The following is a 23,426-nucleotide window of genomic DNA, read 5'->3' as shown; positions in this document are numbered from 1 at the left end:
ACCTGCTTTACGGGTGATTTAGACAGAATAAAAAGACCGATAAATCTGACACAAAATAGGAAAAACCTTAAACTCTGGAAATGATTTCGATGCACATATTCCCCGGGATTCCGGCTAATGTCGCGCATGTTAGGCCAGTTCAACGCACTCGGGATCCTCCGGGATAGGTCAGGACCAGTCGCGATGCGGCGCCCGGGCGCGGAACTCGTTCCTGCTCCACGTTGAGATCCACCACCATCGGGGTGGGAGCATGGGCGTGTTGCAGGTGTGTTTGTGGTGGGCGCAAACCCACCGGACTTTTTTCATTATTATTGCATGGAGTTTTGTGCATGTTAAGGGATGAATTTTTGACTGTTTGGGGTCAATTTTTAGTCAGGATTTTCGGATTGAAGATGAACGGGTGAATTGGAGTCTGTGTGTGTGTGATGAGAGGGTGCGATGGTTTGGTGGGAATTTGTTTTTTTTTTATTGAGTTTTGTTAACTTTTTTAAGATGAATGTTGGTTTTTTACGAAGTTTTTTTTTGGGGTGAATTAGGGTGTAAAGATGGAAGCTCTTTGTTAGGCAGGCCTCAGCGCAGATAAAGGGTGCACCAGTTGATGGTTTGCCAAAGGTTTATTAAGTGGGTTTTTATAGGGCGTTTCTGCTTAATTTATTACCGTGAAGTTATTTTGTTATTTTTGTCTTTGTTTAAAATATTAATTGTTTTTGACATGAAGATAGCATTAACTTGGGTTTTCTGCATTTTTTTTAATTTAGTTTTTAGGTATTCTTGGAATAATTCGCAAATTTTGACCAAGAAGGGTTAAAATAATTAATCTCTTCACTCCTTTTCGGGAAAATTGCCGTAAAATTAAAATTTGAAATTATAAGGCCAAGAGTTCATTTTATTTAAGATACACTGAACTAAAGTCATGAGTTTCAGGCCAAAACTCAAAAAAACCTACAGTACAACTCAAAAATGAAAAATGGCTGATTTAAATTAACAAAAAACTCTATAAAAGTAGGTATTATTCCTTATGGACAATTTCAGTTAAAAATACAAAACAGTGCATCCTTTTTTGGATTGTTTTTTAAGTAATGGATATTACTGACTGAAAAATTTCTACTTTACTTTTCTAATAATTATTGGTGGAAATTTTCGTTATAATTATTGAAGGAAAAAGCAACGAAATTTTCAAATTTTTCAAGTCTAAGTTTTCGCCATTTTAAGTCCTTTATTTTATTAAAAATTTGATTTTATAAAAAAATTAGGCTAATATTTATAGATTATAAGTCTTTGCATTATTCACGGCTTTTCAAAAAAAAAAAACAAAAACGATTTTCGAAAAAATTAAACCAGTTAGCCCAAAAAAAAATTAAATACATTCTTGCCTGTCAATTATGTAAAATTAGTAATTTTTATTGCTTTTCAAATTATTTTACAAAAATTAGTGCTGAATTATATTTATTTACTTTTTATTTTTACATTGTTGTGTTTTATATTTTGTGCACTTTTTTCTAGTGCATAACTGATTGATTCATTTATTGCTTTCAAATATGCTTCTTCACATATCGGTAAAATTCCTGGTGATTTTAACGACGCTGAAATATAAATGGAAAAAGGACAAAAAAATTAAATAACACTAAATAATATTATTCTACAAAATTATAATAAAATTTCAGGTATGTATAAAAAGGTATTTCACAAAATAAAATAATTTACAGTCAATCATGGTCACAACGGCTTCGTTATATAGAATTTACATTTGGCATTAAGTATAAATAATTAGTTTATTTTATAAATAATTATTTTATTTTTAAGCTATTTTGTTTATATATAAATTAAAAAATAACTAAAATATTATATATAAATAATTAGTTTACTTAAGATTAAGGGTTGCGACTTCTTAAGGCATCCAAATATTTTCTTTATAAGCTTTTGCAGACCAGATTTTATTAGTATTTTGCCACTGACACATTAGACACTAAGTATTACTAATATCGTTTCGTTTAACTGAAAATTGTTATAAAATAGTTAAAAATGGTTCTTACTCTTATTTTATTCAACAATGACTTCTTCAATTAGCAACTAGTAAATGTATAAGTTTGTCAGCACTTCCTTACTATCTTTTAGCTAGTTCGATTTTTTTAAGTTTTAAGAACATTCACCCAGTCAAATAGTTCTTTTTTGAGTTTTATTATTGATTTTAATGACACTTGCTTTAAGCATTTCTAACCTTTCTTGTTTTTATTGCATAACTTTCTTATTATTTTTCCACTTTAGTCCATTAAATAATTAACAACTGTAAATCAACACCATCTGACTAACTAATCAGAAATCAGAGTATAATATTTGACTCCATTAGTTCCTTTACCACTCTTATTCCCGATTTAATTATTCCTTCTTTAAAATTTGTTAGCTTTCTCATTTTTCTTGCTTAATTTTCTTTTTATATTTCCACCTTTTTAATTATATTTTTTTGTTATTTAATTTAAAACTGTGAATCAAAGATAGCTAGCTAACTCAGTTTTTCTTGAAGAATTTAATGTTTTTCCTTAAGATTTTATTATATATTTGATTTTATTAAAAAATAATTATGAATATTAATTATTATGTAAAATTAATATTGTTTTTTTTTGCTTTTAAAATGACATTGATTTTACAAAAAATTGGTACTGAAATATATTTATTAATGTTTTAAGTTGTGAAATTATCGTGTCTTGAATTTGCATAAGATAGATTTAGTGATTATTTTTACAATTTTTATTTTGTATATTTCTGCTTTATTCCTTTGATTTTTTACTAAAAAATTCGTTCCTCTTCAGCCATTATTAGTGCTTCAGATATCCTTTAAGTTCCTGGTAATTTTAGTGGTGCCAAAATTAAAAAAAGAAACAGAGAAAATAACAAAAATAAATAAATAAACCTAAATACTTCCCTTAGAATTTTATTTTATATTAAATTTTATAAAAAAAAATTGGCTAATATTTATAGAATATTTTAAAATTATTTAAGACTTCTTTAAAAAAAAAATTAAATATTGTATATATGACTTTTACGCAAATTTTAATTTTTTTTTAAATTTATTCTTGCTATTCATTTAGGAAAAATTAATATTTTTTCTTTTACTTCTAAATTTATTTAACGAAAAGAAATTATATTTATTTATTTTTTATGTTTTGACTTTAATGTGTTTTGCTCTTTATACACTTTCTTCTGGCAGTGTCAAAAATAAGTGGATATTTTTTTTATGTTTCAGAAAAATAGTCATTAAATGAATTAGTTTTTTCTGATTTTTATCTTGCATCTTTCCGTGATTTTTCACCGAAAAATATCCTTTTTTCAGCCTTAATTAGTTCTTCAGATATACTTAAAATTCCTGATAATTGTAAAGACGCTAAAATTAAAAAAAAAACAGGAAAGACATTTTAAAACTCAAAAATACCTACAATATCATATATTAACAAATAATTTACTAGGGTTATTAACCTTATAAAGGGTTGTAGCCCCCTAAGGCATCCAAATATTTTCTTTACAGGTCATTGGTATTTACTTAAAATTTAATTTTGATTTTATTAATGTTTCTCCATTTTATTACTAATATTGTTTCGTTTAACTCAAAATTGTTATAAACAGTTCTTACTCTTATTTTATCCAACAATTACTCCTTTACTTAACACCTAGTAAATGGTTTTAAACGAATTATGAAGACTAATCAGTTACTCACATATTTCCTTTACTAGTAGTCATTATGTTGAGTTTATCAGCAATTTTTTAAGTTTTTGTAAGTTAAAGAACATTCACCCAGTCAAATAGTTCCTTTACGAGTCTTGATTATTGATTTTATTAGTCCTTGCTTAAAATGTATTAGCTTTCTCGTTTTTCTTGCTTAACTTCTTTTTTGTACTTCCACCTTATTCATTATATTTCAATTGTTATTTAATTTAAAACTGTGAATCTTTTTTTTTTAAAAATCCTTAATATTCTCCCTTAGGACGCGCGCGGCAAGCGGCCCTTCAAATTATGGGACGGGCAACGTAGCGTGCGCAAAGGGCTGGTGGTGGGCAGCCTCGAAGAATTAGTAGCACGTGGTCGTGATAAACTTGGAGTTGCAGCTCAGGATCCTGTGAGTTATCACATTATCAGTATATATCACCAATAATAATCATTAATTGAGCATGCATCTTTGCAGGTGAGATTAGTGTTAGAGGCGGATGGTACTCAAGTGGAAGACGCTGAGTACTTCCGGACCCTACCGCCAAATAGTGTTTTGTTATTGTTACGGCCTGGTGAACGGTGGTTACCGGCAGGGGTTGATGTTATACGTGCAGGTGAGTTTCGTGAGCTAGAAAATCCTCAAGTAAAGACTTTTTCATAAATTTATAGCGATTTTCAGAAGCTCGCAAGCCAACTGCCGGTCTCGTTAATTATTTCCTTAAAATTACATTCATCAACATGTCATTTAGATTCTAAGAGTCATACTTGTAATGTTGAATGAATACAAATATCTTGACCATTTTTCATCCCTTATTTTGTCTAGTAGTCTCGGCCATTCCTCGAATCGTATGCGAGACTATCAACGCCTTGGAGTTACAAGATGAGACGCCTTCGTGGAAGATCATGGACAACAAGGTAAAAATTATGAATATTTTGGTTTTTCTAATTCACCTAAATTCACACACTGAAGGGCAACAAATGGTAAAGAAATTTTTCACCAAGCAAATGGCAATAGTCACTGTTGCTATTTAAGTATAGGTAACCTATAAAGAACAAAAACTTGGAAAAAAAGCCAGCAATATACAAACGGTTTGCTTCCAGTATTTGGGCTCTAAGTAGCAACAAATCGGAAGTTCCAATGACTTTGTCTGCAGATTGTCTATTAAATCGGAAACATAATTTCTCTTAACCTTGAAACTTAGGAGATAGTTTCTCTAATCAGGCCTTAAGTACTCTACAAAAGAATTTTCCAAGGTTCCAATAAGCTGAAAGAAAGATCTTCGTCCGGAAATTTTCAAATGATCCTATGGCCATCTTCTCTTGTCTAATTGTCTTGACAGCTTTGCTGCAAGCTTGCCAGCTCCATTTGTGTGAGATGCTACTTTATTTGGCTCTGGACCATGTAGGAGGCTCGGGACACTTTGATGCAATGTAACTTTTTTGAATGCAAGTATAATTTATGACCGGAGCTCTGGGTGTATTGGGTTTTCTATCTATGGCTGTAGTACAGGAGGAATATTAGTGATACAACAAAGGGAGTAACACCACACCAGTGTACTCACTAAAACAGGCAACTAAGGTAGGATTATAGGAAAATTCAAGGTTATTGGAAAGGTCTTGTATAAGTCAAAACTAATGATGAGATTAAATGGGCACTCAAAGAAAATATGATCACAATTACACAAAGGGTTATCTTTTATGTTACTTTGATAAAGGTAAGAGTTAGTCAGGCAATGTCCTGTTAGGCTAGTAAATATTATGATATAATCTTCTGTTTTTATAGGTTAAATTACCAAACTATTCTTTGTTAGTAAATATGGATTATACTCTATCATATTATCTACGATGATTATTTAACACTAAAATTTGCTACTTGCTAAAAAACTGCTGCCTAGCGTTTTCGGCCACCATCAGGGCTTAGAACGTTGTCAAAACAACGACATTATTAAAAAATGGTATCTAGCACATCTTTGCCTATGGTGATTTAAGTACTAAAATAACCATATTGTCATATATGCCTTTTTCCTCACAGAAACCAGTCTGTCTAATTGAAAATTTTAGGTCATGTTCTAATTATCAATCCAGACGATTATTGAGAATATTTTCTAAAACTTTAAGACCACATGATGGCAACATAATTGGTCTGGGTTCATTACATCCTTATTTGGTTTCAAAATACTAACAACATTGAATTTTTTTAGGACCCCGATATTTCCCCTGCCATTAAGATTTTATTGTAGATTTTTAAAAGAATTTGTTTAGTTTTAAAGGGTAAAAAGTTAAGCATTTGATAGGAGACATCATCCATACATGGTGCAGATGATTTGGTTTTTTTAGGGCCAGGAAACACAAAAATAAATGTTAAACATAAGGGTGAGAAGAAGGATACACTTTTAGATGGAATTAGATTGAAACCTGGGGCCAATATCCATGTCGAAAGTTTTGGTTATGGTTATATTCTTTTATTACTTTAGGAGTGTTTAAGATTGCAATAATAATGTGCCTGATTTTTGGTTATAAAGATATAAGAAGATTCTTATAAGTTATAAGTGAACTGCACTAGTACTAGGCGATGATATATTTAAATTATTTTCTGAAATTTGTGGAAAATTGGTTGAGCCAGTTTCTTTTCAAGTCTTGAAATGGGTAAAAGCAAATGTTCATGTGTTGTTTAGCGTAACCTTTATGGATTATTCTTTTTTTCCTATTATTTTCAGTTACACCTTGTTGATATATTCTACTTATAGGTTGGGTTTTTGCACTTTGGGTTCGTTCTCTGTGATAATAGAATTGTATTTTCTCTAGGGTCTTGTCTATTTATATTTCGTAAACTTGGGAATTCTGTAGGACCACATACAAATTCGTCTCTTGAAATTTAATTTTTTGTATGACTTCATTTCAAAACCATTAATTCTATCTGCTGTACTCTGTACATATGTGGTTTTTTGCAATAGAAGATTTAGTTTCACAACAGGAGTGCTTCTTTTGATTATTATTTCTTTTATCAGCATAAGTGAAACCGCTCTCTTTAAATTACCTTTGCAATTCGTACGTGTATGTCCATATTGCAAACATCCAAAAAACTGTGTTATTGGTATATGCATACTGGTGTTTCCAGTCTATATAAATGTATAGGTTTAGCAAGACAAATACCCTTAAAAGTGAAGCGGACTGACGCAGTAGATTCATATTTAGTTTTTTAACTGCCAAAATTTTACAACCTTTATTGAGTATAGTTTGAGTAAAGCCCACTTTTTCAGTTGATTTGAGATAAACTTAAAACGAACCATTATCACTTTGTGAATAACGAAGTGGTTCTTTTTCAAGTTTGACATCTGTAGAATCTTAAACAATACCAGAATTACCTGCAACTCTCTGCATCAGCACCTGCATTTCTCTGAACATTTTACCTTGAACAGGAGGCATGCACAACATGAGAGAATTCTAGCTAAAAAGCAGATTATACAATCTAAAATAATAAAAAGCCAATACAACTTAAAGAAAAGAGTTAAAAACGCAGCCTCCAAAGATCAGTGTGGCCTTTAACGCGAACGAAGCAAAAGTGATCCTATGACCATATTCTCTATTTCTCTAAAACTAGATTTAACCTAAAAACGTGACAGAGTTTCTTTATTAGCAAAATGTGAAAAGATTTTCCAGGTCTCTTATGAAACAGAGACGTGGATGCTACTTTTCCAGCCTGATTGACCTATAGACCTCTCGCAAACCATATACTCTTAGATGTGTCTATAATATATTTTTTTTTAACACATGAATTCTTAAATTCTAAAAAAATCAAAGTATTTTGGAAATTCTAGGGGCGAGTCACGGTGGTGTTACACTGGGACCAGCGTCCAGGACGTGGTCCGGTCGACGTACCGTCACCGGCCAAATTTTCGCCGAGCAAGCGGCCAGTGGCGGGGGCGGGGGCGGGAGCGCAGCCCCCGACGCCTCTACCCAAGGGCCCGCCGTCGTCTCAAGACGGCTTCACACCCCCTAGACGAGCTAGCCCGCAGATTACTGTGATAAACCATGACGAGGTACGTCTTAGTGTACCATATCCAGTTATCCAAAGACAAGACTGTTTTGTACGAAATTGATACACTTCGTCATCATTTTCGCACTCGTTTCGAAAATACGTGAGGCGCTATCTAGGAGTCACGCTTTAAAACTGTAAAACCGTTAAGTTAAGGTATCTAAAGCCGAAAAGGTAAAAAATCACAGTACTAGTAGTACAAGAAAACGCTAAAGCTATGTACGTCCACATTAAGAGTACCACATAGGAACATTAGGTTCATGTTTCTTATTACTGGAACTTATTTCTGAATATTGCGAAAAGTTAAGGAATTTTTTATTAGGATTTTCTCAGTATTTTCACAAAACACAAAATATTTTGAAAACTTTAATGTTTAGACTGGGTAAACCTTAATAAGACCTACCTTTATCTACGATGTAGAACCAAAAATCTAATAATGCACAGAATATTCTATTAAAAAAAATTACTTTGATATGTTTCTGCACTTTGAAACACCCTGTTTGTCATGAAAGTAAAGATTTCAAAATGGGGAAGTCTTTATCTCCAAGAAAAAGAAGAAACTGTTTTTGTTGGACCAAGTTAGATATCTTATAAACATTGTAAAAACTATTGTAGCCAAGTCATATCATACGAAAGGTGACTTACTCTTAGATTAAAAGATTTTCTGGAACTATTACACGGTTGAAATTACCATTATTTATAATTACGTATGATAATTATCTACTCTTAGCGCGGCTAAAACGTACTTTTCAACCTTCCAGTAATTTGGAGATATAGAATTTAGTTAGGAGTAAAGAGCAGCTTTAGCAATTTTTTTTTCTTGGAGATCAAGACTTTTCCATTTTAAAATCTATATGTATATTATATATACACATGCTCCTACAAAATATGGACTTCTATTCAACTCGTGAAAATACATTTAAAAGATACTTCTGATAATCTAATTTTTTTTAACCTTATAGTTTAGCCATAATATTTGGTGTCGTATATCGTAAGCAACCCCGTATTTTAGGAGCTTCAAATGACAAATACAACATCCCCTATAAATCTAATGGACTATAGCTACCCATTTCTCAGGTCATTTATCGTCCGTGACACTTTCTTCATCAAGTGATACTGAAATATCAAACAATATCCAACAACCACGAAACGGCCAACGTGGCTTTATTTACAATGCTTTGTCATCTATAGTTTGATTCTATTAGGCAAGTGGTTATGGTTTTTGTATAAAATAATTACTTTTGATTACTTTAAATGTTGAAAACCTACTAACTAATTTTATCCTGAAGAACTGATATACTACTTCTGGTCCTATTAAGAAAATTTCGTATTTAGAAATTTAAGCGTTAAGCAGCTCTATAATCTTGTATAGTAACATTATGAAATCAATACTACTCATACTACAGTCTGTTGTCAATATATTCTTCTTTCTTGAATGAATTAGAAGATGTATGACGCCATGTGACTCTGTCTCTAAAGGACTTGGTCGGGTAATATTTAATATTTATGGAACCGTTTTTCTTTGTAAAATAGTTATAATAGCAGTTGCTCTTGCCTGCCACTGCACTGGTGGAAGCACACGTTTCTTATTTGCAACGAAACATTCATAAAAATGAGTTATCTTGGCGTGGACAAAATATTTACGGAAATATTGATATTGTTTGCTGTTTCCATAAACAGGTTGCGGCAACTAGCAACACAAAATGTTTCTCTGTGTTTCTTTGGTGTGGGCAAGGCAACATGTGCAAAATTCAAAATTAACGGTTTATATAAACAAACAAAAACTACTATAATATTATATATATTTGCCAAAATATACAAAAATGTATTGGGGTCAATATTTTTTAAGAACTGTAAAAATACAAGAGGGTTTGTTCAAACTCCATCCAAAAGAATAAAGAAGTTTTAAGAACAACATTCATGTACACAATACAGTGCCACAGAATATACATCGATGTCCTTAACCGAGACGTCATTTGACATTTTTGACAGTAACCGTTGGCTCTTATCAGACTAACGCTTGGACAGGGCTATTAAAAAGGATTATTTTTAAGCAGCATTTGTTGCAGGTTCGACCGTTGAGCGCGCGTCGCACGAGCTCCCTGGAGGCACCCGTGCACGTGCACACGCCCGAGTGCGCGCACCACGCGCACCTGCCACGCGCCGGTAGTCCGCAGAACGGCACGATCGAGTGCGACTTCCACTGTTGCGCGTTGCACGAGGAGGGCAGGCGCATCGCGGTGCACAAGAGCGTCGCGACGTCACCGATCCAGGACGCAGGCGCCCAAGCGACCCAGGCCTCTCCTCAACCCAGACACGTCCGTTTTTTAGGTGAGATTCTTTTAGTTAAACCAGAATTTCCGTTTATTTATGTAAACAGGACTGAAAAATTTTTGTTCTGGGTGCTCATGCAACAGAAAGCCTTGGGAAAAGACTTAAGTTAATGGGAGAATGATAATGCTTCAGCGATTCTCTCTGGCCGCTGAGTGGAAACATTTAATAATAATTATAATAATAATAATAATAATGGTTTATTTATTCCCAAATATACATGCTTATAAATGAAATAATACATAATAAAACTATGAACTATTTGGAATAAAATGTTACATCAGCTTACCTCCAAAAAGAGGAAGCTTAATTCCGGCAAGTTCTTGAAGTTCATCTTTGAATGGAGTACTAGAGAGTATTTCGGATTTCTGTGATCTTGATCTAGAGCGATTTGGTTTTTCTTTTATTTGCGGCAAAGGTAACATTTCTGAAGCTGGGAGCGACCGATTCAAAACCTCTTCCTCAAAAGTAGACGAATTCTTTGATATAAGTACCCCGTCTTCACAGACTATATCAAGGCTGGCAATATCTAACGGTGGAGGTGTTGCATGTTTTGGAATACTCGTGGAAGGTTCGGGATCATTTATTTTCACCACAACTTCATCATTGAGCTGACCATTCTCTGTATTAATGGGTGCGTCTGGAGTATTAAAAGGTGCGTCTGTCACATAGGAAAGGGCAAAATTATCATCGTTAAACTGATCCGGATTATAGAAATATATTCCGGAAGCCCTGAATGAGTTTTCTGATTTTCAAATATTGGCGACGCTGGTGTAAGCTTCGTTAAATAATCCGGCAACTTTCATCTGCGTTATTACCTTTCCAATTACTTACCATCCACTTATCATACTCTCCACTGTAAGCACACTTTAATAGGCCAAAGAAACGAACATTTAGTTGTTGCATCCTGTGGCTTGCATGAGGTGGTAGCGAGAGTAAATCAATATATTTTCTTTTGTAACGGCTCATATTTCAAATTTGTTAATCTGAAAAAAAAATCGTTAATCTCTATGCTATATTCACTAGAGCTTTATTACTTATAAGAGTACGCACTGCAAAGTCTAAGAGGACGCACCGCGTACTCTTATGCATTGCTTACTGCGTACTCTTGTGCATATGTTGATAATTTTAGATTTTACTTAATATCTTCATTATTAACCTACTTCTTGCTAAATTTTACCCATACAAACAACAACAATATTCTTAAAAAACATACAATAACGTGTACTAACCTGTAACGTTCGCAGGTATCTCACAAAATACTAATTATCAAGCACCAATAATTAGATCGCCAACCCATGCAAACACTTCTTGGCCATTTTTAAAACACGTGTGTCGATAATGTATATTTCTGTTTTTGTATCCGGTGTCGTATGCTATTTGGAACATGACTGACTGCATAGATAATTTAAGAGATGGCGATATGTATTAAAAGTAAGGCTGCGTACTCTTATACAACATTACCTTAATTAATGTACGTACGAACTGCGTATTATAACAATGGACGTATGGACATAAATATGATATAAAGATTATGTGCCCAGGACGTACGATGCTGTTTGGGTAAGAGACAAGCTATCATTCTCTTATTAACTTGTGATTTAGATTTGCTTTGAAAATTAAAACATTAAATTCCGCATCAAGGCCTGAGTTGACAAGACCTGACTGATCATTATATTTTTTAAATCAAAAATGTTGCAAGGAGCTAAACTCGTCTACCTCGTATAGAATGTAAATATGGTGTCGTTTCTATTTTTGATTTTTCCAAGCCGTTCAATATTTTCCAAAAGGGCGATTAAAGGCCCGAATTTAAGAAAAAAAAATAAAAAAAATGTTGCTTTGCAAAAGTCGAAAATATAAGCCATCTCAAAATAGGCAACCACTACGCGTTTTCCAGACGTTGAAGGTGACGGCCGGGGCGGCGGGGGCGGGCGCCTCTCCGAGCACGAGTCTTCCGAGTCCGAGACGGAGAACACCGTCATGGAGGACGAGGCCGTCACCTCCGAAAAGTTCCTGCTACTCATCGACCAGCTCAGCGTGGATCAGAAACGTCACCTCAGCATCAAGGACATCGGGATCATCCTGGAACGGCTCAGTTCCAAGATACTCGACGTCGAGAGGCTGGACAGGGAGAGCGAGAGCGACGACTGTTACAACTGGACCATCAAGGTAACTCTCCTTTTATATATAGTGTAGAGTGTTTTCCGTGGTAAGGGATGAAATTTCACTACGTGTTCTTTAGGTAAATTTTAGTCGACAATGTCCTATGAGCATGGATCCGCGCAAATGTTTTTTACTAAGATATGAGTATTATGGTGCCAAAAACTACTATGCTACAATAATAATTATTTCTAGTATGACTTTCTATCTTAAGATACTTCTTTCTTTTGTTAATCTGTTACAGTAGGTGCGTCAACTTGACAGAAATTTGCACAAATTAGTGTCATATTTGTTTTTACAAAGGAAGAATACGTAGACATGCTGCTATGTATAATTGATGATCGATGGTACGTTAGCCGATTATGGAAAATAAAACGTAGCATTTTTCTGAAAATTTAGTAACCATGATAACAGACAATACTCTATCTATTATTAAATGTAACTATATATTTTTTAATGGAACACCCTATATAAGTTTAGATATTTTGTTTTCCTATTTCGTTTTGAGTCTTCTTTAATCATACTTTTCTATACCTATGTTTAGCGGTTTTCGAGAAAAAAAAATGCGCGTTTCTTGTTAAAAACCAAGGGATAACTAATTGTCTATTTCTCAGCTCTTTAAGTTCTTAAAAAGCTCAAATTTTAAAAATCACTTTAAGAGAACATCTTCATTAACTTCCCATAGCCGAATTTAGTCAGCATTATACAGGGTCTTTAAAAATTAAATTAAAATTTTTCATTTACTAAAATGGCGAAATGTAAATTTTTTATACCGTAATAAACCCTACATTTTATTTTATTTTCTAATATACAGTTAAAATTCCTTTAATTTAATATCACACCTACGTGAAATTTGATAATTTTAAACATTTTTATTTTATAAATTACTTCGTTAGCTATGAAAATGTCACAATGGTTTGCTAAATAACAGTAACTTTTTAATTAGAGTATTACTGTTATGTTTTATAATAAACCTACTTAAAACTAAGGAACATATAGAAAATTGTATACATTGTATCTAAATTTACAACCAATCGATAAAAAAAACTTATTTATACTACAAAATACTTCGTTACGTATTTTTTACGTAAAAGTAAGAAAAAAGAAGTTTTTGAAATAGCCCTAAAATAGGTGTTCAGTTAAATTACTTCAAGAATTTGTGTAGAAAGTTTTGGAATTTTTTTGCCACTGGTTTATGAAGTATGGGCATTTTGTAAAATTTTCAGAATTTTATTGCTAGTAGTTTTTGAGCTATGAATATTTTGTCAAATTTTTGAACAAAAAATCGATCTTTCAAAAAAAATTTTTTTCTCGAAACCATGACAATTTTTTATATAAAATACTGAAATATGTGACCAATAAAATAATCTCAAGAGTACGTATAGACATTTTCAGAATTTAATTTGTATCGGTTTTTGAGCCATGGGCACTTAAATTTAAAAAAAATAACCTTTCTAAAAAAAAATTTTTTTGGTTTTTTCGAAAACGCTGAAATAATTGTGTAGTTAAATTATTCCAGGAATTTGAATAGAAATTTTGAAAATTGAATTTTTACTGGTTTTTGAGTTATGGGCATTTTGTTAATTTTTAAAATAAAAAATCGATTCCTTCGAAAAATTTTTAGTAGTAATAAAATGTTGTCTCTTACCTCGCGGGACACCCAGTATACATTCAATACTATACGCAAGGATTTTCCATGATTTATACTTTCAGTGGGCAAAATAGTCTTGGTCGAAGAAATCTTTTGACGAAGATTTTCGGCTGAACATGTGATAATAATCACTTTTCTTAAACAATAAATCTTCATACTTAAATAATTATTCTTAAATAAATAACTTAACTTAAATATTCCCACAAGAGTAGTTAACCTAGAGACATCAAATTTGAAGTATAGTTTCTCTATCTAACCACCCAGCACTGTATGAAAGGAATTTCATATATTACCATTTTAAGTAGCCAAAGTTCTTCGTCTGTAGGGTTTGACTAAGCCAGTAACAATTATTACTATATCTCTAACGCTAGTAACCTAAAATCATCATTTCAAATATAGCTTCTCTATCTAACCACTACACAATACACAAAGGAATTTTCTAGATTATGAGTTGGCAAAAAATATGAAGAATATTCTTCGTCTATCAGATTTCGACTGATCCAGTGACAATAATTCCTATTTATCTAAGGTTAGTTTAAAAATCGACAAACCCACGGACATGAGTCAAGATAATTAACAAGTTTTGTTGACAAATATAATGTCCTTTCTTGCAGATAGTCACAAATACCTTAATTAAATCAGTAAACGATGATCAAGTTAGTGTTCTGATTCTCCTGGATGACACAAAATGATTTAATATTTAATTCTCTCTTGTTTTAAGAAAGTTTCAGTGAAAGTGCGTGAATCTGTATGCCGATGACACGCAGCTTTATTATTCTTTCTACTTGAGTGAACTTGAAATTGCCATTGATCGTATTAATCAAGAAATTCGAAGTATATGTTCTTCTAAGCTTCAATTGAAAATAAATCCTAATAAATTTTTCATTATTCTATTCGGTGACGAACTTTCTAAAAATCTAGTTTTAGGTCGTCTAGATCTGCATATAGATGACACTCGATTTCCTATAGTCGCACATGCTAAAAGTCTGAGTTTGATTATTGACACTGATCTGCGTTTCGATGAGCATATAACTCTAAAACTGAAAAAAGCATATTCCACTCTCAGACGCGTATCGCCTCAATCGCCACTTTTTACGATGTTCAAATGCAGGTTAAGAATCAAATAATATATCAAAAATTTTAGTTTCACTAACAAAAGAATTTATATTTGGAGTCAAACTATTCTTTCCAAAGAATACATTCCAGCTTTTCGCACCGAATTTATTTCTAAATTGTGATCTCTACGAAACTGATCTCTGATATTGCTCTTAATATCAGAATTAAACTTAAAAAGTGTTAATTTATTAAATATCTGACAAGAAAAATTAACTAAATATTTGTAAGTCATCAAATAAAACATGGCATATTGGTGTGTTTTTTAGAGTTTAGGACTGATCTATTCATATCAGATACATCAGTTTCAAAGTCAGAAGGATAGACTACCATCCGAATCTACCATTACCACTTACTAATATATGGTTTACAAAATTTAAGAGTTTAAGCCGAGGAACCAATATATTTTACCTAATATAACAGCATAGTTTAATCAATGGTATCGAACGCCATGTTGAAATCTAGGACAGCCATACAGGTAGTTAATTTATTTTTTTAATTGCTTCTATCATTGACCAGACATGTTAGAGTACTGACTGAGATAATGGAATTATTTTATTAGTGTCTACGAATTAATTTTCTTTAATTGTTAGTATTTGAAATCATAATAGAGTGTTTCTTCTAAGTTATCAATTGTCTATAATAATTAAAATTTGGAAGGTTTCAATTTTTTAAAATAATTTCAATGTATTTATTTATCCCTCAAATTCTTAATATTCTGATTATTTTTTAAATATAGTAGATTTTCATTAAATATCAATACCTTTGTATCAATATTATTTGAATGGTAAAGTAAATTTTGACTGAGCCAGTGACAATTATTACTATTTCTCTCAGGCTAGTTAACCTAGAGACATGAAGCTTGATATGTAGCTTCTCTATCTAACCGCTCAAGTAAGTACAAAAGAATTTTCCTAGATTACAACGTGAAGTGGTAAAAAATTAGAAGGATGTTTTTTGTCCGTAGGATTTCGACTGGACCAGTGACAATAATCACTATTTCTCTTGGTCTAATTAATCTACTGGCATAAAACTTTTAAACATTGCTTCTCTATGTAACCACATAAGGTCAAGTGAAAAAAAAATGGGAAGAATGGTCTTTGTCTGTGAGATTTCGACTGAGCCAGTAAAGATTAATGACTATTTCTCTTAGAGCACTTTACCTTGAATCCTGAAATTTGATTCAGATTTTTGCTATCCGTTTCCTTTTGTTACGAAATGATTTTCCAAGATTTTTCTTTGTTCCAGGCCACAATAAGGGGCGCAGACATGCGCGAGCTGGGGGTGATCTACAACGGAAACTACTACGCGATCTCGGAGCACCCGGGCTACCGGGAGGAGAACGAGGGCATGCTCGAAGAGGCCGAGGAGGAGGAAGAAGAGGAAGACAGGCTGTGAACGCCACTGCCATAAATGCGCACAATCTGAGCGCGCGCGGTGCGCACATATCGAACTGATGATGTAATAAAGTCGAAACAGGTGGAGGGTCGGGGGTCCGAGGGGTTTTTTTCGCGATCGCGATCCGCGCATCAAGTTCGAAACGCTCGACGGGAGTTAAAATAATGAATGCGAAAGGTGAAAAATGTTATTGTTAGTGTGGAAAAACGGTTTTTTTTTTGTGGTTATTGTTTTTTTTTATCTACAGGGTGTAAGGCAGGTTGCTTGTCAAATTTCGCACAAATGTGCTTGACAAACTACTTGTCAAACTTTCTTGTATCAAACTATAGTTTATTTTATTTGTAATGGTCTTAAAAAATCGTTTTTTTACATCGTAAACATTAAAAGGGCGGTATTTTATCTGGAATCGTTTAAATTGCAACAGGGTGCCAAATGGGTATATGATTGTGCCAAAAGAACGAACGCCATAAAGTGAATTATTTTTTATGAAATTTTTATTAGTTCTATGATTTTATTTAGCTATCGTTTCTCTCGCTCTTTTTCAATGTTGAAGATTTAAGAGGGAGTGAGAGCCTCTGTACTCTCTAATTTTTGTTTTAATTCGAGATCTTATATTAGATTTTGACATAAAAATTACCATCTGTTTTAAAATTTTAGTTATGCCATTTTGTCTTTTACAAGTTGAATTGTTCAAAGTAAGAATGACACCACCTTGATATGATATTTACATCTAATACAAAATGGTGGCTCTTAACTCAGTTACTATTAACCGATATTTGAATTTAAGGGCTGTGATTAAGCAAAAAGTATGACCCTTCAAAACAACATTTTGACGCATGAATGACCAGATGGCGGATAGGCGCCATCTTGGTCCTTGGTTTAACATTTTTCTTATTAACTTATTATAAGAAAAATTGTATTGCGGAAATCAGAAAGAGATACATACACCTGATTAAACTCCAAATGGCCGATAAAATTTTGAAACCACTGCCATTTTGTTTTGGAGGCAAATAAAAATGTTATATATTGAAATTATTTTAATATAAACCAAAGCACAACCAAGATGGTGTCCATCTGGCATTTTCAATTCAATACACTTTGACTCTTAATGCCTTTACTCTTATTCTTATATATGACCATTAATAAAATGTGAACTAAATTTTGACATAGATGACTAAAATAAGGGATGGGCGCCATCTTCGTACTCGCCTCCAAAACAAAATGGCGGCCTTTGATAATTTACCAATTTTTCTTATTGATTAAGATCTTATTAAAATAGTTGCATAATACGTCGTCAAATTGAAAATGAGCGGTAACGTTTTGAAAACGGCGCCATTTTGCTTGGCCACACCCAATATTTGCTAATTTCTTAGAACATTGAAAGACTAAAATTAGTAAACAACAGCTTTGTTTAAGTTCTACAAGTGCTCAGGGGCAAGGAGGTGTTTTGTTTACACACATATTCACCGATTTTTTGTTGTAAAACATATATAATTATGTTAATTTAACGTATTGGTGTTAAATTTTGAGTTAAAAATAAAAATTAAAAATAGATATCTTATTCTAAATGCAAAAATAACACCTTCAAGGCAAAAATAAATTATTGACATACTTATTATGAGAACCGCTTCTAAAAAATTTGAAATGGCAATACCGTAAGCAAAAGCTGTGCTTACATTCGGCATTTGTGAGGTTGTGTGTTTTTTCTTTAGTTTTTGGTTGAAAAAGAAAAAATATCAAGAAAAAACCGTCATCATAAACGTAGAATAGAGGATCATAAAAAAATCTATTACGAAATCTATAATAGTTATAAAATATTTAATTTCTATCAAAATGCTTTTTTACTAGATAGGTAGATACCTTTGCTCTAATGAATTACATATGCTAAAAAAACGCATTAAGAGTTCATAAACAGTAGTATTGTTTATATTTAAAGCATAATCTCTTATTAATAAATATTAAGAATGTAAATATTTTTTGACGACGTCACTGGTGGCGGTAGAATCAATAACATAATCAAGCGGCGTTGCGATGTTGTTGCCTTTTTTTTTAATATACTTTATCTGAATTTATTTAACTTTGAATATTGACTTTTTTATAGAGTATCTGTCATATTTTATTAAAGGAGAGGCAGTTTTAATTAATTTATTAAAGCAGTATTGTTTTGTGTCTGTAAAAATAAGTAACTTATGATAAGATATATGATATATAATGATAACTTATGAAGTGTTTTTTTTGCCATTTTTACGTAAGCATTTGGCATCATTACATCAGAGATGTTGCAAGCAAACAAAATGCCCATAGTTTCAAGGCAATGCTAATTCTAGCCTTTCAATGTTCTAAGGCTAATTTTTTATTTATTTTTCTAACTAAAACAAAAGACTGATGTTCATTTTGCTGTAGTAAATGTTCACTTAAATTCCTATCATTAATTAGACAGTTTCAACCAAATTTTTAAAGATATGAGAGGAAAATTCTAATAAAGACTATAAGCAATACATACTTTTAAGTAAAAAAGACAAACAGCGTTTTCTTAAAATAAATTAATGATTTCAGATAAAATTCTGCCCTTTTTTCCTCAAAAAGATATATGTGATATAGTTCGAGCTTTAATTAAAAAGTAAAACCACCTGCAACTAAAACGAATAACCATACGGACACTTCAAGTGACATTTTTAGTAAAAAAATTACGTCGAGAAGGTACCGCGCATAGACTCATTATTTAAACAAACAAACCAAAAAACAAAAAAACAAAAAAAATTCATCGCTTTGTACATTTTTTACCATTAAGTGTCAAATAAACGCGAATAGTCGACTAAGGTTACCTTTAGGACTTTTAATAGGAAAAGTTCATAGGACAAGAAATATTTAAATGAAGTTGTTTAGATTTAAATAAAAAATAAATAAATAAAATATTTATTGAGTTACGGTTGAACATTGCTCAAACGCTAATTTGTTCTTTAATAATCTTAATGTATATTTCTCAAAATTTTGAGCGGTTTGTTATAATATAAGTTTTCGAATTCCGATGCCAAAGTTGAAAAAGGGTAGACAACAGGATCGGGAAATTTTATAGTAAACATTCAGACGTTTCGTTATTACTAATTTATTACTAATCATCTTTAACTACGGAGTGAACTAAATAACATGCTGCTTTTGCTAATATACGAGAGGGGTTAAATTTTAAAAAAAGTTGCCAAATTAGATGCTCCTTGCAAAATCTTTATTGGATTTTAAAGTGCACCCTCAATCTTTTTGAGATTTGCTTTTTTTTTGCTAACCATGCTTTTTTTATTTATTTTTTTTTTTAAATAAATTAATATGTCATGCTTTTATATTTGCTATATTACAATATCCTGAACAAAAAAATGTTGATGATGGGTTATGAAAGACGAAACGTCGTATAATCAATATTATGCAGGATGAAGAAAGTGGCTATGATAAAGGGTGATTTATTTTATTCTATGGATTGAAATAACGTCAGAAAATGAAATGATTTTTTGAAATTTAATTTTTTTTGGAAATAATCCTAATTTTTTTAAATTTCAAGCAGCAATTTAAAAAGGATCAATACGCAATTCCTTTTATGCAGTTAAATTGATCTACCATTTTTTCTGATTATTTATTTCAAGCAGTTGAAGTAATTTTTTATTTTTTTCAGGCATTTGAAGCCTTTGGTTATTCATTTTTAGGGACTTAAAGCCATTTTTCGGGCAGTTAAAGTAACTTTTCAATTGTTACAGGCAATTCAAGCCTTTGGTTATTTATTTGAAGCAACTGAGGTATTGTTCCATTTCTTTTAGGCATTTGAAACCTCTGGTTATTAATTTTTAGGCACTTGAAGCCATTTCTCAGTTTTCTCAGGCACTTTAAGTAATTTTTCAATTATTACAGGCAACTGAAGCCTTTGCTTATTTATTTCTAAGCCCTTGAATCCATTTCTTAGTTTCCCCAGGCAGTTTAAGTAAGTTTTCATTTATCACAAGCAATTGACTCCTGTTGTCATTCATTTTTAGGCACTTGAAGCCATTTCTTATGTTTCTCAGGCAGTTTTAGTAATTTTTTAATTATTACAGGGAATTAAAGCCATTGGCCATTGATTTGAAGCAGCTGAAGTAATTTTCCGTTTCTTCTAGGCATTTAAAGCCTCTGGGTAATAATTTTTAGGCACTTGAAGTCATTTTTCAGTTTTCTTAGGCTCTTAAAGTAATTTTTCAATTATTACAGGCAATTCATGCCTTTGGTTGTTTATTTGAAGCAACCGAGGTAGTTTTCTATTTCTTTTAGGCATTTGAAGCCTCTGGTTATTCATTTTTAGGCACTTGTAGCCATTTCTCAGTTTTCTCAGGCAGTTTTAGTATTTTTTCAATAATTACAGGGAATTGAAGCCATTGGCCATTGATTTGAAACAGCTGAGGTAATTTTCCACTGCTTTTAGGCATTTAAAGCATCGGGTTATTCATTTTTAGGCAGTTAAAGTAATTTTTCAATTGTTACAGGCAATTCAAACCTTTGGTTATTTATTTGAAGAAACCAAGGTAATTTTCTATTTCTTTTAGGCATTTGAAGGCTGTGGTTATTCATTTTTAGGCACTTGTAGCCATTTCTCAGTTTTCTCAGGCAGTTTAAGTAATTTTTTAATTATTACAGGCAACTAAAGCCTTTGGTTATTTATTTTTAAGCCCTTGAATCCATTTTTTAGTTTCCCCAGGCAGTGTAAGTAAGTTTTTATTTATTACAAGCAATTGGCACCTGTGGTCATTCATTTTTAGGTACTTGAAGCCATTTCTTATGTGTCTCAGGCAGTTTTAGTAATTTTTCAATTATTACAGGGAATTGAAGCCTTTGGCTATTGATTTGAAGCAGCTGAAGTAATTTTCCACTGCTTTTAGGCATTTAAAGCGTCGGGTCATTCATTATTAGGCACTTGAAGTCATTTCTTAGTTTTCTTAGGCAGTTTAAGTAATTTTTTAATTATTACAGGCAATTCAAGCCATTGGCCATTGATTGGAAGTATCTGAAGTAATTTTCCATTTCTTTTAGGCATTTGAAGCCTAAGGTTATTTTTTTTTGCACTTGAAGCCACTTATTCTTAGTTTTGTAAGGTAGTAAATTAATTTTTCAATTATTACAGCCAATTGAAGTGTTTGATTATTTATTTTAAGTAATTGTAAATTTTCTTCAGGCGACACTTCATTTATTTTCTGTTGGTGATAATCTTCCAAGATCTTTTGAGAGAACCTTTAATGCTTTAACATCTTGGCTAGTTTCGTCTTTCTTAAGGTCATCTTCAGATCTACTCAACTAACTAATTATTTTGGTGTAGTTAGAAATCCTATAATAATAAGTTAATTTTTTCTTTAGTTATCATTATTTTTCACTAATTACAAAAAAAAATAAATTTCCATATACTACGTATTTTTCTGTAATTCTCTGAGGATAATATAGTAAAAAGTCGAAACGTCTTTACATGAATCTTCCTTTTTATCATGAATTTCTTAATTTTTTATGAAGTTTATTCCAAATTTCATTAGAATTCATCAGCATTTCTTCCAATCCAAATATATTAATTTTAAATAATCATCAAAATACATCATATGTTCATCTAAAGGCATTTTCCTATATCATTTAAAGAAATCTATATCGTCAATTTTTGCAACAAATCCAAAATCCTGGACTGTCTACCCTTAAAATGGAAATGAAACACTAAACAAGGCTGAACGAGATATTTTGATGTAAATTTAGAAATAATAACGTAACTTTGTGCCAATTTACCCTCTAAAATTTTGATTGGTGTACTATTAAATTGATATTTATTGACTAATGATATTTAATATAGGTCAAGTGTGTATACTTATACCACGAGGCGGATACGATACGTCTAATCATAATTAAAATATTGGAGATTCTGGGGAGGTTTTTTTTGGTACATCTAGCTAAAAAAAATTGTACTAAATAACCCGTATGTACTAAAAAACACCTCGCGGGACTACCCATGGAAATTTAACTAATTTTTCATTGCCAATGGAAAAAGATTACGTAGGTCTATATTAGATATACTATTCAACCAATTATGGGCTGGAATTTTGCGACTTTGGACAGTTAAGCGGAATCCTTGTATTATTGTTGGAGGCCCGATTGTTCTATTCACTACACTGCCAACAGATGGTGTTCTATGTAAGATTTGATGATGGCAAAATTTTGGACGATACCTTGCCGATTGTTGTTACGGGTATGGGATCGTGTTTTTACGATCCCCTGTGGGTAAGTTGAACAACACGTAATTTTTTTTAGTGTCTTCTTTATGATCCTTTCTAAAACCATTTTCCCCCTCCCAATTCCTCCTCCGGGGTCGTGGATTATCCTGGTCCATACCCACTAAACAAAATCACATTACAAACATGTTCTTTGAAAATACTCAATTTTAGTTAATTTAAGAAATAATGACAGTGGATCTGTTGTTTTAAAATTAGGCAAAAAAAAACACATTTTTTTATTTTATTTTCTATACAGTGGGAGAAATATTAAAAAACCTATGGTTCATAGGATTATTATATTTTATAGGAAAAGTTACAATTTTTAAAAGAGTATTCTCAAAATATTTCCGAAAATTAAAAAAAAAATATAAAGAAAGATTTTCTGTTTTTTTTTAATAAATAATGAAAATAAAATAAATAAGTATAAATTACTTTAAAAAAAGGAATTTTTGGTCAAAAATAGGAAAAAATTACTTGCTTGACAAAATTTTAAAGAAAAAAATTTTCAAAATTTTCTTGCCTTTTTGGGATTTAAGCAGCAAGCGATTATTAAACATAATTTTTGTGACTCAAAAAAGGGCAGTTAGATACCTGTGTTCTGCGGGGTTAAAAGATTCTTGTAAACCTCTCTTTATATCTCAAAAAATCCTAACTCTTTTCTCTCTTTTTATCTTAGAAACAGCTACTCTTATTCATAAATGTCCTAAACCTCCCTCTAACACTGGTCATATGACTCGCCAGGTTAACGATTTTCCCTTACCAATCCCTACATCCTCCCTCA

General features: G+C 31.9%; 1 protein-coding gene across 4 annotated transcripts in view; it reads left to right on the top strand.

Moving 5' to 3' along the window:
- Positions 1-23,426, top strand: part of LOC126742218 (uncharacterized) — a 44,547-nt gene that overhangs the window by 14,971 nt on the left and 6,150 nt on the right. The window contains exons 1-9 of one of the 4 annotated variants that reach the window (XM_050448824.1): positions 178-265; positions 3,977-4,108; positions 4,175-4,313; positions 4,523-4,614; positions 7,518-7,739; positions 9,805-10,066; positions 11,964-12,235; positions 16,239-20,654; positions 20,927-22,652. In XM_050448824.1, coding sequence (XP_050304781.1) covers positions 251-265; positions 3,977-4,108; positions 4,175-4,313; positions 4,523-4,614; positions 7,518-7,739; positions 9,805-10,066; positions 11,964-12,235; positions 16,239-16,388 — 1,284 coding nt within the window. In that variant the 5' untranslated portion in view covers positions 178-250 and the 3' untranslated portion in view covers positions 16,389-20,654; positions 20,927-22,652. Of the gene's footprint in view, positions 1-177; positions 266-3,976; positions 4,109-4,174; positions 4,314-4,522; positions 4,615-7,517; positions 7,740-9,804; positions 10,067-11,963; positions 12,236-16,238; positions 22,653-23,426 lie in introns of those variants that run through there. The other 3 variants (XM_050448825.1, XM_050448823.1, XM_050448826.1) reach the window with 3 other exon arrangements.

Source organism: Anthonomus grandis, chromosome 11 (genome assembly GCF_022605725.1).
Source record: "Anthonomus grandis grandis chromosome 11, icAntGran1.3, whole genome shotgun sequence".
Lineage (NCBI taxonomy): Eukaryota > Metazoa > Arthropoda > Insecta > Coleoptera > Curculionidae > Anthonomus > Anthonomus grandis.
The sequence above is the reverse complement of the archived record's forward strand: the minus strand, read 5'-3'. Positions and strand labels throughout refer to the sequence as shown.